Source organism: Gopherus evgoodei, chromosome 6 (genome assembly GCF_007399415.2).
Source record: "Gopherus evgoodei ecotype Sinaloan lineage chromosome 6, rGopEvg1_v1.p, whole genome shotgun sequence".
NCBI lineage: Eukaryota > Metazoa > Chordata > Testudines > Testudinidae > Gopherus > Gopherus evgoodei.
The window spans coordinates 108,855,048-108,870,251 of record NC_044327.1 but is presented as its reverse complement, the minus strand read 5'-3'; the positions used below and the strand labels follow the sequence as shown (position 1 = coordinate 108,870,251).

The 15,204-nt window shown below is 37.6% G+C and overlaps 1 protein-coding gene across 4 annotated transcripts in view; it reads right to left on the bottom strand.

Moving 5' to 3' along the window:
• Window positions 1–1,868: 1,868 nt before the first annotated feature.
• RICTOR (RPTOR independent companion of MTOR complex 2) overlaps window positions 1,869–15,204 on the bottom strand; it is a 177,286-nt gene continuing 163,950 nt past the window's right edge. For all 4 annotated transcript variants that reach the window (XM_030568019.1, XM_030568021.1, XM_030568020.1 and 1 more), the window contains 4 exons: window positions 10,793–10,951; window positions 8,715–8,838; window positions 7,316–7,454; window positions 1,869–6,719 (listed from right to left, as the gene is read on the bottom strand). In XM_030568019.1, the coding sequence (XP_030423879.1) occupies window positions 6,645–6,719; window positions 7,316–7,454; window positions 8,715–8,838; window positions 10,793–10,951 (497 nt within the window). In that variant the 3' untranslated portion in view covers window positions 1,869–6,644. The remainder of the gene's footprint in view (window positions 6,720–7,315; window positions 7,455–8,714; window positions 8,839–10,792; window positions 10,952–15,204) is intronic.

Sequence of the window (15,204 nt, the reverse complement as noted above, 5' to 3'; positions counted from 1 at the left end):
GTATTTTGAGTGGGATTTACTCAGAGACTTGCTCTTGAGATTTTTTTTTTAGGTTGAATCTGAATAGTAGATACAATCTTGTTGGTATATGGCCTTGAATTTCTCAGGGTGGGGGAAGACAGGGGAAGGCTTTCCCCAATCCTGGTCCGAGTCAGAGCCTGACAATTCAGCATTCTCTGTGGAAGAGGAAAAGGAAGAGGACTCATACCACCTAGATCTTTTTACACTTTCTTCCTCTTTTTTTTGTGCCCTTTCCTCCCCTGTTGTGTCTCATACCCCAGGGATGTGAAAAAGAAAAAGTTTCTAGAGATCCTCCTGACCAAATTGGGAAGTGCTTATGAGCCCTGCTTCTTTCCTCAGTATGCTCAGGACCCATTTTGGGAGTCAGAGAAAGGCGAAGTGAGGGATCTGTGACCCTGCAAAGTCTGCCTTCTCTCTTTTCCAGGGGCCCCTTGGGTCAGCTGGCTGGAGTCCTCCTTGTCTTTGGAGCCTTTCCCTGCTCTGCCCATTGAGTCCTGGTTCATTTTACCCATGCTGGAGTCACGGCAGCTCTAGTGGGTAGCAGATCCCACATGCCTGTTCAACTCATAGCCCTTGGATCTAATAGAGTTAGATATAGAAGGCTGGGTGAAGCCTGGGGACAACTCACTGTCTTCCAAGCCTGAGGACGGCAGTCTGCCAGATGGAGCACTGTATGGATTTCATTTGGTGCTTTTTAGGCTACTCTGCCATACCTGGAAGTTGCAGAGAGGCAAATAGGGAGGCACTGCAACTATTGCTCTCAGGAGTTCCAAAACCCAGCTAAAAAACTGGCCTGGGAGGAGGAGGGACTGAGAGGGAGATCACCAGTGCCCCAAATTTTGACAAAGAAGCCCCTCCCACCTCCCAGGCAGATGTGAAGCTGGGAGCTGTCTGCATGCTGCCACAGAGGCAGAGAAATTAGAAACAAGTGGGAGCACGGCCAGACAATGCGACTCCAAAACTCTGATCCATTTCCTTCAGCAGTAGAGAGAGGAAAGTAGCCTAGATGTCAAGAACTGAGAGAGATGCTGGGCTGCAGAACAAATGGGAAAGCTTTACTGTTCACCAAGAGGAGGACTGAAAAGCCTACATCAAGACTGGTTATGACTTACCTCAGAAATGAAGAGAGCCAAGCCACTAGTCCAGACCAGGCAGCCGCATCACATAAATTAATTGTACTTCAAAATAATATACAATATGAAAACAGTCAAGCAGATATCCAAGCAAGAATAATCCTTTTTGTGTTATTTTCTAATGACATATTAGTCAAAGAATAGAGTGGGAGCACTGTAATAAAAACTATACACTAGTATAGTATATCCTCTGCTGAGTCCTTTGTCACTTGATATCTATACTATTATGGAAAAAAATTCTTTATGGGTTATATTAAGAACTGGTCAAAAACTAAAAAACATGAATATTTTCACTTAGTTTTCAAAATGGAGTTTTTTGCTTTTTGAAATATACCATTGACATGTCATCGTTCTTTTCCAAAATAGGAAATTTTCAAAAGCGATTTTTTAATAATTTGAATTACTTTCTAAAAAAACCACTTTGGTGATTACTGCAAGTAAAAGATTATGTGGTGAAAACTGTTTGAATGTTTTTCAAAATTCAAAAATCATGTATGAAAATTTGCAATTTAAGTGATAAAAATTAAAGTTGATTAAAATTAAAATTTTTTTGGAAAATGGGAATTTTTCTTCCAATGGGCATTTGACAAATTTTCATTTGAAAAATTTAAGTTGGCTCTAATTATATTTCATAACTCAAATACATTATGTAATAGGAAAATTTTAACTCATTTCTAGTGCTTAGAGGTAGTTAAGACACCAGGACAACTGTAAGTAGTTTAAGCATTTTATTAACAATGCATCCCTTTGATAAGATTATACTTCAGGAGGCTTTTAATGCCCATGGACATGAACTGTACGCACTATACAAAAACCAAAAAACACAAAAAAAGATCAAGGTGGGCAAAGCCATGTTGAGACAAGCCTCTGTTTAAATTATACACAGCTCAATGAAATATTCTTACGGAAAATATATAAATACTTTTTTCTTTCTATGTTACAGGTATACAATATAAATCAGATTTCAATGTCTGTTCAGTGACCTACAAACACTAGAACCTCCAAATATGTAGCAGCGTATTACTAAATAATAATAAAAAAAGTAAAGAAACCACATGGGGCAGGGAAAATAAGTCTTGAGATTTCAACAATCCCTTCCCGCTTCAGAAAGACTAATTTACATCATCTCTTATAATGCAGTTTTAGGGATACTGACAGCCAATATTGGAACATTTTTTCAACTACATCTACAAAATGTCTGCCTTTTCCCCCTAAGACATTGCATTTTGTGCTAAAACAATCTATTCAGTGGCAAAATGGCAAGTTACACTTTTTTGGCATAAATTACATTTCTCAAATTAAATAGTGTATTTTACAAAGCAAGTCAAGCAAAATGTGCAATTTCTGCATGCTGTGGCATTGCTATCCGCCTATTTTACAAAAATAGTCCAAAGAAAATCCACATTCTTTAATGAACATAAAAATCTGTTGTGAATAAAAATATCTAGGAAATCAGAACATGGAGCTAATAATCAAACAAATCAAAGAAACAAAAGGCTAGCCTTTTCCACTTACTACCAAGGGGAAAACTAACATGGTTTCTAATATGTTCCCAAAGGTATTTCGAAAATTTAGGATTTTACTTTCCGTACTATTATACCTTTAAATAAGCACAGAGTGGTATAAGTGAATGTAACTGAAAAAGATTACAGAACCTTTTCAGCTGCCTCCACAGCGAAGCACAACTTGTTAGAACCTTCTGTGTAAGAGCAGCAAGGGCATGAGTAGAGGGCTGGAGGAGACATTTCCAAACTTAATCTAAACTTCTTCCATGAAGAAGGATTCCTCATCATGAACGTACATTCATTTTACAATGTTACATAAATTTGCCCAGATCTAGAAAAGCAACTGTGAATTGCAGTGCAGACTGAAGTGGAAGCATCTGAAAAATTTTACCGCTCATTACTCATAATTCATTCTCTAAATGTTTTAGAACTATTTCTAGAATAATTATTTCTCTTCCTTATACTACTATCATAGCTGTTACTGTTTTTTGTTCAACTCTCTCTCACCACAAATTAGATTCACATTCAAGCTCACTGCATATGTTTTTAAGAATAATGATAAAATATATGCATGATTTCTCACTGCTGCCTGGTACATTAAGATGTATATAAATGCAACTTACTTCTGAGTGTTTCAACCCAACCCCCAAGTCATTTCCCCACCTCCAAAAATCTCTAGACAAGTAAGCTTTTATGGTGTAAACTACTGAATACTTTGTCATTTTAGTGTGTCATAAAAAAACAGAAGACATCTGTAGGTAAATATTTAAGATCAGATTAAACAGGGAAATTCGTTGATAAGCACTTTTCTGTTTCTCACATACTTTATGTCCAATGGCCAAAATTACTGAATGTGCACACCTAGGCATAGGTAAGTGATGATCTATTGCAACCCTCTTGAAATCAGAGAGCTAGGAGTGTTTAACACCTTTGAAAACTGGACCTCTAATCTAGATGCCTACATATGGCTTTAGGTGTTTAACTTCAGGGACCCTCCTCTGAAAATTGTGGCCATACTGTAATATTTATTCATTCAGGAGTTCTATGTCACAGCAAATGTAACTCTTGGAAGTATACTTAGAATGCAAATACTGTAACTGAATGCTATAAGGTTTAGCAGGTGTTCAACATCACAAATCTTTAGGTTTGGAAAGATACAGAGTGAGCAGAGTCTGTCAGCTTCTTGTGTCTCCTTTTAAAATGGGGTGGGGGTAAGCATAGGGATTTTCAATTAGGGTTAAAGTGAGCTGCATTTTACAATTCTTATTTTTTTCTCTTTATGTAAATATATCTAAACGATATTAAAGGAGCAGAATAAATGCTCTTAAATTAGGAACTTTGCAAAAGGATATTTTGAAAATTCACTCTAAAATTCGAAATTCACAGCTTATAACTAATGCAAATGTCACAAATTACTCCAAATCATACAGTACCCCTTCATTTGTCAATTAACATTAAAAATTAGTGTGAACTAAATGTAACATAATTCTAGAAATGCCATATCTATGAAGCTTACAGTACTGACATTACATCTATTATGCATATTTTGTTGAAATTTACTAACATTGATATAGATACTTGAAAAATTATTCTTCTGCTACCATTGAGATCAACCCTTAAGTTTTCAGCAGTTTCTATACGTTAACTTCTTGGTGTAATGATTCCCCACATAATTGTGTACTTTAGAATACATAAGCATTCAAGGGCGGAGGATCCAGACCTGGCGGTAAACAGAGGAGTTAACAGAGTAGCATCAATTTTTAAAACTATATTGAAATCTTCATTTGCTTACTTTTTGTTTATTGAGACACCTTTCTAATGTTCTTTCTATACTGTCGATAAAAATGGTGACAAAGTTTTGTTTTTTTAAATAAAGGTGGATAAATGGTTTACATTGCCTTCACTGCAGAAAAATAAACAGATTTATTTGATTTAACACCATCTAGAGTTATTAAAACAAAGAGTTCATACTCTATCCTAACTGAGGTAGTGTTGGAAACTACTGTATAACATATGCTAATCCCATTTTTGGTGGGAATACTACATTATTTGCTTTGGAGTTTATATCACTATTTCTTATATTGTGGTTATTTTGGTTTTGCAGAAATGTTTATTCTTAAGACCAGAGAAGTCCAAATAACTATTGTTGGGTAATGTTTTCTATTACTGAATATATTTCATAGACACGTTATACTGTTATTGGTGTCATTGATGGTAAGAGTTAAAGTGGTTTCCTTCTGCTCTTTCCTTCAATGGGGATCTCATGAAAAGATGAAAAACTCAGGGAACTAAATTTTACTGTGAGAGAAGCAGTTTGTAGCCCTGCAATTGCTTTGCTGTCAGGTGTTGGCATGCAGTGCACTCAGTGAAATGAATTCTGCAAAGCAATGTTAGGCAACAAGATGATATTGCTTTGTCCCCAAAATGAATTTCCAATATGATCAAATTAATTCTACATTAGGTACTGTCTTTTGCTCTTATTAGCTCACAGGGCTATCTATGGAAATCTTCAATAGCACATTAATTAATAAGGTAACATGAGGGTTATGAAATATTGGGATAAATTTAACCTATCTTCATCTAAACTATCTAATCTGACACTTCAATTATAAAAAAGGTAAAAGTGACTGGGTTAAAAAGGTGTTCTATCTAGTACAGTCCAGCAGAATGATTCACATATCAAAACCCGGCTTTCTAATGAAGGTGGCCATGCTACTGTATATATAAATTTGCATATATTTGTATTTAATTCTTGTAAAGGCTTCAAAATCTCTCTAAATACATAAAAGTTTTTTTTGTTTTTGTTTTTTAGGTTGTACTCAATTTATCAGCTTCACTATCATCATCATGAAGGCAGTTATTGTACCCATTTATTGGTCATTGTATCAAGTAAGTTGCGCAAAAGATCTAAAGAACACCAATATAAAATTAAAGTACTGCTCTTTCAAAATTTGTTACTTAAGGCTTTTCACTACAATTATTAGCATTATCCGGTGATCAGTCAGACATATTAAAATTAAAGCAAACATTTGTTTTAGAAAAATGTTTCCCATGGAATGTGGAAATTACCTACTACCGTGCATTTTACCAAAAAAGCAACAATGATCAAATGTTTTCTAGTCTAGCTGATACAGTATTCACCTCATCACAAATCATGCTTGTTAAAGATTTTCATTTAAGAATATGACCAATGTTGACAATACATGAGTATGAATATAGAAATCCTAAACACCACATGCATAATGTACAGGGAAAACAATCAAATTTCAAAAATGATATGTTGTTTTTTAAATCAGAAACTGTAGTGAAAATCCTTAACCAATTTAGATAACATGTTGTATGTAATTGCCACAAAACTGGAGAGAGTGCTAATAAAATAACTCTTGCAACTATAGTAACATTAAAATAACTTATAAGAAAACCCCAGATTCATGGAGGCTTTTCTTTCTATTTGAGGTTATGAACCCCTCAAGTAGTGTTACAAACATTAGGAAAACTAACATAGAAGGCCCAGCGTTAGTCCCTTGGTGTCCATGGTTACAGTATGCCCCACTGTCGGCAGTGGGATATACTCTTGTGTACCCTGACTCCTGGTGTCCAGGGGTTAATAAGCAAGGCATCATTCTGTTTATCTGGAACAGAATTTGAAGTCATCCATTTAAAAGAGGTCTCTGCACACTGTCGTATATTGTTTAACTGTCATATTAAAAATGAAATGAAAACCTGTGCAGGTGTTCAGTGCTTGTTTCTTGCATATGTTGGTAATTATTATTATTAAAACTATGGTAATGAGTTACAATTCTTCAAGGGCTCAGAGGGCTGGGGCAGTGATTTTTGTTGAGAAAAGTCTTCAGTTCATTCTTCATGTACCAGTAATTTCTGGAACTGTCTAGGAGATGGTGCTCCTATCTTTGCTGTCCAGTCAATCAGAAGTTGTCTGAGGCTTTCAGCAAGTCCATATATCATGCACTGTACAAAACTGAGGTCAGGATTCAGCTGATGTGTCAATTACTGGTTGTTTTGGTGGTGTTGCTAGAACTGCCTCTGCTTCTTCATGCATCTAAAGGGCAAAGCGGACGCAGTATTAACTTACAAGTGTTCTACCATGACCACATCATATTACCACAAAATTGGCATGAGCGCTCACTTCATTTAGAAAATGATGAAACCTGAATCCAATTGGTGCATCTTTTGAAGTTAATACTGTGAAGAACTGAGAAATATCTATTATTTTTTATGTATAATGTGCATGCCTCTGTGTGTTGATGATGGGTTACTTACCATGGAGGGAATGCCAAATATAGGTAAGAGACTAAAAGAATAGGTCTCTCTTTAAATCTCTGTCTCAGAGTGCTAGCAAGTAAATCATACTTTGTTTTGAAGAAACTTCTCTTGAGTTACTGCATACTAAACAGGGGCTCCTGAAAGGAAACCCTTGTCAAGACCACTGAGGGTTATTAGGTATCATGACTGGAAACCAGGGGATGTAACCCATAGACCCAGTCACATAGTAGCTGGATCACAGGGTCCTACGCAAAGAGAAGTAGAGGCATGGACCTGTCACTTGAAAAAAGTACACACAGGGGATGACACAAGGGTCTCAGAAGGGGCAGTTTACCCAAGGATCATGACAAATAAATCTTCCCTTCTACTTACTTGTAAAAACTGTACATCTTGAAATAGCTCCTGAATGAACCTTCGAGATGGCAGTCGAAATGTGCAGTGTGCTAGCAAGGAGGACACCTCAGAGTAAAGGCAGATGTCATCAAATGCTTGGGGGAATTTCTCTTTAATGCTAATTATTTAGAAAAAGAAAGCTATTTTAATATACTCACATGTAACCATCATAATATATATTTTTTAAAACTGTTCAGATAAATGTTGGTCATAATGGTTAACAAAACTTCTCTCTTCAGCGACAGAAATTGAGAATTTTTAATTTGTTCAGCCACAACAAATCAACTCATGTAAGAAGAGAAGCACTTAATCCAAAAGACCTACAGGGATTATTATTACTATTATGCTGTTTGGGCACAAGCATTTCTCAATGTGTTACATTAGCTAATATTTTGTATCCAACCAGAGGAAATTTAGATTAAATGAAGTTCTATACAAGTATACAAATAAAAATCTCAAATTGGAAAGCACTATTCAAGTCCTTAGGCTAGATTTTATTTTAAAGTGAACAGCACAGCATAGTAGTTTATAACTAAAATAGTACAGTATATAATTAAAAGCAACAAGCATTAAGAAAATTCATACAATAAGGACTTTAAGCAGTGAAACTTTTTTAAATGTACAAAACCATTGCATATCAGATGCACAAAATATCATAATAGTTAAAGGATTATTATGAAAGAAAATGAGACAGAGAAAACAAGTAGATATTAATTTAAGGTTTAATAATAAATCTTAGAATGCAAGTCCTTAAAATCTGTCATCCTTCAATCTGTCCTTAACTCCCACCAGTATACATAGGCATGACCGAATTCCTACAAAAAAGTACAATCATACATAAAAAATGTGTGTAGCAAAACTGAGCCCTAATTTTGGATTCACTTAGTTGAGACAGCAAAGAATCCTGTGGCACCTTATAGACTAACAGACGTTTTGGAGCATGAGCTTTCGTGGGTGAATACCCACTTCCTCAGATGCATGTAATGGAAATATCCAGGGGCAGGTATATATATGTGTGCTAGCAAGCAAGCTAGAGATAACGAGGTCAGTTCAATCAGGGAGGATGAGGCCCTGTTCTAGCAGTTGAGGTGTAAAAACCAAGAGAGGAGAAACTGGTTCTGTAATTGGCAAAGCCATTCACAGTCTTTGTTCAATCCTGAGCTGATGGTGTCAAATTTGCAGATGAACTGAAGCTCAGCAGTTTCTCTTTGAAGTTGAGACATTATGCCAACCCATCTCTACAGACTTATGACAAAATCAGTTTTGATGCTTTTTAAAGCCAGGAGTAAAACATGAAAAAATATTACAGTTATTATTTTACAAGATATCTACACTGAATGTTGGTAAAAACTGTAGTTGAAGGACACATTTTACTTACGTTAGGAGTCCAGTTTCATGGCCTTTTGTTCCTACTGAACTACTCAAATTGATTACTAAGCGTAAGACTTCTTTTCGCAGCAGTATTCGGCACACTGGTGTATCATCTGGAATTGACTTTACTCCTTAGGAAAATAAATTCCACAGTATGAATTTCAATCAGGACACTCTTTCATTGTGTTAATAGAAGTGTCATGTACTATGCAGCTGAACCGTGCTAATTCATAAAAATTGCTGCATCTTGTGAATCACCAAGACACATACACAAGCTAAAATATGCAAAGCCAACAAAAACATCACTAAATATATTTTGTTTATTTATTTTACCACAACAGGAATTTAGTTTTAACTAGTTAGATTACAGCTTCTTAAGTATACTAGTAAATATTGTGCAATATATTTTACAACAACGAGATCTTAAAGATGTAACACCCAACTACATTTCTGTCCCTGCTGTGGCACTGGCAGACCAGGTGCCAGCTCTAAACCAGTCTGTTTCACCTGTGTGTTAATATGGATAACATGTGTGCTGGACATATAACAAAGTGTTTAGTTTCTTTGAAAAACTTAAATATTACCTTTATAGCATGCATGTGATAAAGGCATGTGATAAAGGTACTAATCTCACTTACACCACCTTTATCACTTGCTATAAAGGTAATATTTAAGTTTTTGCTTTGTAACCACAAAAATATGTTTGCTCTGACACTGTATTGTCTCCTGCCCATCAGGAAGGGCCATCCAAACTAAATGGGCCATTGTGGAACATCAGTATACAAAGACTTTGTTAACTGCCCCTCACACCATGAAGGGGCTAACTGAAAAAGGACTCAAGCTGATGGGATGAATTCTGGAAGAAGGAAATAAAAATAGCTGACAAGAAAAATTTTCATCTCTTTTGCTATTTGGAGTCTCACAGGGTCAGAGCCATGAAACAGAAGCAGAGATCCACAGGGTCAACCTACGATAGCCCTAAAAGACATTCAGAGCTAACATTACAGCAACTCTATCACCTACAGGAACCACAGGCTAACTCATTTGTGTATATATGCTTGCCTGCTTTATCCTTATAACAGCTCGCTCATTTCTTTTTCCTTAATAAATCTTTAGTTAGTTTATTATTGGACTGGCTGCAAGTGTTGCTTTTGGTGAGAGGTTTAAGGTACAAAGTGACCTGGGATAAGTGACTTGTCTCTTGGGACTGGATGCAATCAGAATCTTTTGTGACCTTTGGTGCACAGCAACCAACTATCACTAAGTCCAGCTTGCTGGGGTGGCAAGAAAGATAGGAATACCCAAGTGGACTACATCACTCTAAGAGTTCACATTTGTTACTGGGTTGGTGAATTCCAATTATAGAACACACAACCAGTCTGGGATCTGGTGCTTGACACTCTGCCCTGAGGTTGGCATTCGTGGTTGTGAACTATTCCACAGCATGACACTTCCCACTATATTTTTGCTCAGAATTGGGTTGGAGATCTGCCTTTGTATGTGAATTATAAGCTGTTTGGGTTAGCAAGGTTCTACTTTATATGTAATTACAATAATTCAAATTATTACAAGCCAATGAGGAATTATATTCAAAGATCAAATGTCTTCCCTAATATTTTAAAAGAACTCTAAACTATAAAAAGCTCAACATTTATCAGTTTATAACTAGGTTTAAATATGGTCCCCTATTCTATTTATAAAGTCCAAAATATGGAATAGAATGTTCTTAACAGTCCTATACAAACAACTTTAAAGATCATTTTCAGTCTGCTAACACGAGGCTGGAAAAATAAGATGATTAATTTGATTTAAACTGAGGTACAGAGAAGTTTAATTGACCTGCCAAAAGGCCACACTGAGTAAATGTTAGAGCCAGGAATAGAACTCAGGTCACCTGACACCCAGTTTTGGTGCTTTTTCATGCTACCTTCCTGACAGTGACAGAAAAGCACCTAAATAGTTTTTAAAAACTCACTCCTGCTCTATTACAGTAAATGCAAACAAAATTGTCTTCTAAAATATTTAAGTATAAGAAAGAAAATACTTAAAAAATGAATTAATACTTTTATAAGGTTGCATGCTTACCTAGTACAAGATCTGCACTCTTGGTACTACTAGCTGAACCATGGGATACTGCATCACTACATCCTGAAATCCCAGAAAACTTTGAGGAATGAGAAACCACATCCAAGTGATTATGTATGGTCTGCCCACACCAATCAGAATATGGAATGTCAGGAAAATCTGAAAAAAAAAATATTGCCTATTTCAACTAAAAAAGTATTGAAAACAAACAAGTATGCATTTCAAGAGAGAAGAAAGCAAATTGCAATGTTTAGTCCACAATATATTGATGCATTAGAAATAGTAACTGTCAGCATACAATTTGACATCTTTTTAAAAGCCTGATGTTGAACCACGGACAAAACTGTACCAGTATTCCTGAAGTTATCTATGACATTTCTCTTAAGGTCTATATGTTTGCGAATCAGCATTTGTTAAAATGAAAAATCAAACTGAAGCACTGACAGATGCTTCGAAGACTATCAGGATGATGACTTCCAACTCAATCTAAATGTTGGACAACTAGCAGGCACAATAAAGCATTATTTATTATTATTATTATTATTGTTACTAATAGTAGTAGTAATATTAGTGTTACATTAGCATCTAGAAACCCAAACTGAGAAATAAGCCCCACTGCACTAGTGTTGTTTCTACACATGGTGAGTAATCACTTTTGCCCTGAAGATTTTAGTCTAAACAGGCTGAAGAGGCTGTGAAATTTCTTATCCTATAATTTTCTTTCTTCTAGGGGTGTTTCCAACAATTCTGATATATATGAACTAGAGTCCCCTTTGTCAACTCCTGCTAGTCAAAACTTGTTATCTGGCTTGCCACCAGATGACTCATTCCAAAATGGAGTAAAAGTTCTTAGAATACAATTAGTAACAATAACTTCAATAGCAAATCAGTAAACCATATACAGTGGGAAAACCGGTTCATAAACTGTAGTTTTAAAAATTAAATGTTGTTCCTTGGCTAAGTATCAGAGGGCAAGCAGTGTTAGTCTGGATCTGTAAAAGCAGCAAAGAATCCTGTGGCACCTTATAGACTAACAGACATTTTGGAGCATGAGCTTTCGTGGGTGAATACCCACTTCGTCAGATGCATGTAGTGGAAGTAGGTGTATATATATGGGCAGGGGCAGGTATATATATGCAGGCAAGCTAGAGATAATGAGGTTAGTTCAATCAGGGAGGATGAGGCCCTGTTCTAGCAGTTGAGGTGTGAAAACCAAGGGAGGAGAAACTGGTTTTGTAATTGGCAAGCCATTCACAGTCTTTGTTTAATCCCGAGCTGATGGTGTCAATTTGCAGATGAACTGAAGCTCAGCAGTTTCTCTTTGGACTTTCCTTGGCTAAGGCACCATCCAGGGTAGAATTGTGGTAGACCCTGGTAGCAGACCCTGGTAGCAGAAATCAAATGATTGGGTAACAAATGCTCATTCTGCAGCCCAGCATTCCCCACACTTCTGAAATGCATAGGAAGTAGTGAAGGATAAAAAAGTAGAATGAGATGGCGGAGGAGGGGAGGAAAAGAAACTGTATGCCTCTACCATTCATAACTTGATCCGTCTGGCAAGAGGTAGTTAGGATACCCTGAGCCCTTGGCACTTCAGATTAAAAGGAGATTAACAGGTAGCCTGGTGGTTTTATCAATTCAGTGGTCTCTGTATAGATCTTTAGTGCTCTCTGAACATCCAGATTATACCCAAGCTTTTCTACAGAATACTGTGGCTTTGGACAGAATGACAGGAGGTTGTCTTCTTGTGAGGCATGGAAAGCTGAGTTCGCCTTTGGCAAGAAAGATTCTGGGGTCCTAACACCACCTTCATCCTGGAATACACAATGAGGTTCCTGCACAGATAAAGCTGAAAACTCTGAGTTATTTGTGAATAGCATAACTCAAGTTGACGTAGGTTACATCTACTTACCGCAGGGTCCACACTATCCTATGTTGATGGACATCGTTCTCCCATTGACTCTCCTTACTCTTCTCAATCTGGTGGAGTACAGGAGTTAACGGGAGAGCAATCTACGGTCGATTTAGCAGGTCTTCACTAGACCTGCTAATCTGACCACTGATGCATTGATCACTGTGTGTCAATCTCCCAGTAAGTGTAGACAAGCCCTCAGACTCATCCTGAAAATGTGATCATGACCAAGAAACAGGTTTGGATGAACCGGCAGAATGGTGTGACCAATGGCTCCAACGAGTGGTGCTTTCAGCACCTGCAGTGGGGCCTGTTTAGGAAAGACTGGTCTGACCACATGTCTAGCCACTCTGACATCTCTGAGAAATCTGCATACTTGAAGACTCTTTGACAAGGAATCTGTATGTAAGATGCTACTCATGGTCAACACCTGGCATGATATGGTATTGGGCTCAAATCCCTCGCCCACACTGTTCTCAAGAAAGTCAGAATAGCTGGGATACCAAGGTTCACGGGATTTTTGTTGTTTTTTAGACACTATGCACTAAACCTTGTCCAGATGGAAGAACAGGCACTTAGCATTAAAGTCTACTTGGAGGAGACTAGAGTGACAATCACTTTGGACGATAGAGAGTGATTAATGCTTCTCTGTCAATAGCCAAGCTGTTAGTTGTAGATGGTCTGGGCCTAGATTGAGGCGAAGACCTTGGTGAAGTATATCTGGTCTCACTGGTCCATACAATGCAGCTTCCAAGGCCAAGTCTGCGATATCTAAAAACTCTCCTCTCCTCAGCCAGTGTGAAGCTGAGCTATCACTTTTGCTTCTTCTTGCCTTATCTTCTGAATCACTGTCCCTAAAAATGTGAAAGGTGTGAATGCATAAAGCAGGCCTTGTGGCCATCGGTGTTAAAAAGAATCCACTTGGAGGGACCTGCTTTTCTGGTATAGTTCTTTGGCAGCTTTCTGTTCTTGTGACCAGCAAACAAGTCAACTGCTGGAGGCCATATTCCTGTGGTATCAGGCTGAAGACTTTCTAATTCAGATATCATTCTGAGTTGATTGCACATCAAACCACCTGGTTTACCTTCTGGTTCAGTTCTCCCTTTGTTTGCTTGTATTATATATGTACTGCTCTTATGGAAAATAAGTTCTTCTCAGCCCATTCCATTATCTCTATTGTTTCTGCAGGTAGAGTTGAGCTCTAAATTCCCCCATGGCTGTTGATACATGTGACAGTGGTAGTGCTGTCCAATTAGACCGAAATGTGGCTGCTCTTGAAGTGGCTCCGGAGCCTTTTTTGGACTAGCTTGACAGTGTTGAGGTCTAAGGGGTAGATGCTTTGATTCCTTTCTATGGAGTTTAAGTACTTTGTGCTTGTTCTGTATCCCATCTGTGCTGATCACACCATCAGGATGGCATCTGTTGTGTGTACCCATGGGTGGGTCTGGAAGACATGTTGGAAGACCCTTAGACATTTTTTGGGACTGTCCATCTGAGGGAGTACAGTATCTAGCTTGGAACCAGCACTTGATCCTGCATATGTTTTGGTGAATGGTTCCATACTTTCATGAGAAACACCTGGATACATCTGATATGGGATCATCTCCATGGAGTGATTACTATACATGAAATCACAAGGCCCAGTAACTGTAGAAATTGAGCTATGGACAGCCTTGTGTTTCTTACCACTACATATGAGGTTCTGGATTTTCTGGAATCTGTCCAGGGATGAGTAGACCCTTGCCACATAGATGGCAAAGTCCACCCACAGCTGAACTATCCTTGTGAAAAGGACCAGGGAACTCTGCCTGGTGTTTATCATGAAACTGTGCTTGAAGTAATAGTGTCTGGATTGTGGCACAGTTTGCTGCTACTTTGGTTCAAATTCTGATCAAAATGTCATCAAGAAAGGGATACAGGTGAGTGCCCTGAGACCCAAGTCTGCCAATGACCATCACCAGCATCTTGGGAAAGACCCTGGAGGACAATGAAAAATGAACTAGCAGAGTTGTGTACTTTTAATGGATTGTGCCGTACACAAATCTCAGTAGGTGGTGGTAGCATGGATAAATATGGGTGCATCGATATGCATCTTCTAGGTCCACTGAAGCAAGAAAGACTGCCTGGGACAGGGATGCTACCATCAAAGCTAGGGTCTCCATCCAGAATCTACCTATCTTCATTTGTTGAGTCGAAATAACTAGGACGACCCTGATGGTACACTTTTGGATGATTAAGAATATGATGTGTAGCCATAAGAACCTTTCTTCTGAGGGTACTTTTTCTCTTGCTCCTACATCCAGGATTTTATTTAGCACAAGCTCACATTTGATGTGGCTGTATGAGATGGGGGATTACATGAAGAAAGGATGGGATGGGGAACTTTATTTGGGGCATAACATCAACTTACTACCTCTCATCCACTTCTGTGGTTGATAAGAGACCATTCTCCTGAGAAATGAGAAATTCTGCTTCCTAGATCCAAATATGAACAGAGGCA